The 2,295-nt window shown below is 61.0% G+C and overlaps 1 protein-coding gene across 2 annotated transcripts in view; it reads left to right on the top strand.

Moving 5' to 3' along the window:
- The window catches only part of IFT172 (intraflagellar transport 172), a 139,298-nt gene that overhangs the window by 96,235 nt on the left and 40,768 nt on the right, over positions 1-2,295 (top strand). For both annotated transcript variants that reach the window (XM_075063516.1, XM_075063515.1), the window contains exons 30-33: positions 423-565; positions 1,069-1,162; positions 1,344-1,408; positions 1,567-1,747. In XM_075063516.1, coding sequence (XP_074919617.1) covers positions 423-565; positions 1,069-1,162; positions 1,344-1,408; positions 1,567-1,747 — 483 coding nt within the window. The remainder of the gene's footprint in view (positions 1-422; positions 566-1,068; positions 1,163-1,343; positions 1,409-1,566; positions 1,748-2,295) is intronic.

Genomic DNA, 2,295 nt, shown 5'->3' on the forward strand with positions numbered 1-2,295 from the left:
TTCTAAGTGATTTTTAACTTGCTCTTTTTTTATTTTATCTTCTAAACCTACCCCCTTCCCATAAGCATTCACTATGTTAGACATTCCTTCAGACTTCTCAGTGAAGACTGAAACAAAGAAGTCATTACATGCACTGCTCTGAACATAGGGAGTGTGGTGATGGATAAGGCGCTTGGGTCAGGAGGGAGCATTGCATGCTGGGATTCACATCTGTTGCCCTCTTGGGTGAGCAGTGCTGAGGAGGCAGGGAGGTCTCTGCACTCCATCCCCTTCAGATCCTTGCCTCCTCCTCACCAGGCCGCAGGGAGGCCGTAACTTGGGGAAGGGTCTGAGTTGGGGAGGGAGCCACAGACTCAGCTTGCTCCAGCAAGGAGCCCCCTGGGAGACTCAGCTGGTCCTTCAGCTCTGTTTGCTTTGGACAGGTGGCCAAGGCCCATGGGGGGGCGAATTCCTACAAGCATGTGGCCTATCTGTGGGCAAAAAGCCTCGGAGGGGAAGCTGCCGTGAAACTCCTCAATAAGTTTGGGCTCCTGGAAATGGCCATCGACCATGCAGCAGACAATGGGTGAGTGTCCTGAGGCTAGGAGCTCGCCTCCTGGCACAGGGAGAGCAAAGCCAGGCCTGGGGAATGCCCTTCACTCACAGCAGCTACAGGCCCTGGGATGGAGGCTGGGACCAAGGAGGAGCTGCTGTGCAGCCCTCTGCCCACCTCCCATCCCTGGGGGCTGGGAAGGAGCTTTTCCCGTCTTGGCTTAAGGGAGGTGAGGCCTTGCAGAACTTCCATCTGCGGGGCCCAAGGCACCAGCAGCACCACAAGCTGCCAGCCACTGGGGCAGCCTCCTGCCACAGCATCAGCACCTCCCCTTTGCTCTCACTGCCTGCACCATCTGTCACCACAGCCATCTCCTGTGCCGGGTCCCAGCCCCAGCGCTCCCCTCACAAGCCTCCCACTTCACCCTGGGTTCTGCCTGCCAGCACCAGCACCAGCTCTCCCCGGCCCGTCCACTCCATGTGGGGCACAGCCAGGACGTAGTTTGGCTCACCCTCATCCCTTTCCTCTCATCACAGCGTCTTTGACTTTGCGTTCGAACTGGCCCGGCTCTCGCTGAAGCAGAAGACACCTGAGATCCACTTGAAGTACGCCATGTTCCTGGAGGACGAGGTACGACCCCAGGCCCTGCACTGTGCCCAGGCTGCAGAGCACTCACCCGGGGGCCAGCACGAGGCAGGTTCTTCCGCCTCCCCAGGGAAGTGGCATGCTGCAGCCCAGAGCGTGTAAGCCGGCTCTGTGAAGTCCTTGCCTCTCCTGGCCGGGGTCAGCAGATTGCTCTCCTCTGTCCTAGGGCAAGTTCGAAGAGGCCGAGACCGAGTTCATTAAAGCTGGGAAGCCCAAGGAAGCGGTGCTAATGTGAGTGCCCCCTGCTGACTGAATCCAGGTTCCAGGCCAGGGGGCCTTGCTCCCCTGCCTGACCTCAGCCTGGCAGCTCTTCTCTCCAGTTGATCTCATGCTCCCTCCCCCACCCCAATCTGCTGGACCCAGGCTGGCATGTCTCCTTGGCTCCCCAGGTTTGTCCACAACCAGAACTGGGACGCTGCCCAGCGTGTGGCTGAGGCCCACGACCCAGAGAGTGTGGCCGACGTGCTTGTGGGGCAGGCTCGCTTCGCCTTTGAGCAGAAGGAATTCCAGAAAGCAGAGGCCTTCCTCCTGCGGGCCCAGCGACCAGAGCTGGCCGTGAAATATTACAAGGTGGGTGCGGCCAGTGACAATGCCACTTCACCCCACAGAGCTCAGTGTCTGGGCAGGGAACCCCCCCATCAACACCCCCGAGAGCTCAGTGTCTGGGCAGGGAACCCCCCATCATCCCCTCAAGAGCTCAGAGTCTGGGCAGGGAACCCCCCCCCCCCCCCCCCCCCCCCGAGAGCTCAGTGTCTGGGCAGGGAACCCCCCCATCCTCACCCCCAAGAGCTCAGTGTCTGGGCAGGGAATCCCCCATCATCCCCCTGAGAGCTCAGTGTCTGGGCAGGGAACGCCCCCATCATCTCCCCCCGAGAGCACAGTGTCTGGGCAGGGAACCCCCCATCATCTCCCCCGCCGAGAGCTCAGTGTCTGGGCAGGGAACCCCCCCATCCTCATCCCCAAGAGCTCAGTGTCTGGGCAGGGAATCCCCCATCATCCCCCCGAGAGCTCAGTGTCTGGGCAGGGACCCCCCATCATCCCCCCGAGAGCTCAGTGTCTGGGCAGGGAACCCCCCCATCAACACCCCCGAGAGCTCAGTGTCTGGGCAGGGAACCCCC

This window comes from Chelonoidis abingdonii, chromosome 3 (assembly GCF_003597395.2).
Source record: "Chelonoidis abingdonii isolate Lonesome George chromosome 3, CheloAbing_2.0, whole genome shotgun sequence".
In the NCBI taxonomy this organism is placed as follows: Eukaryota; Metazoa; Chordata; order Testudines; family Testudinidae; genus Chelonoidis; species Chelonoidis abingdonii.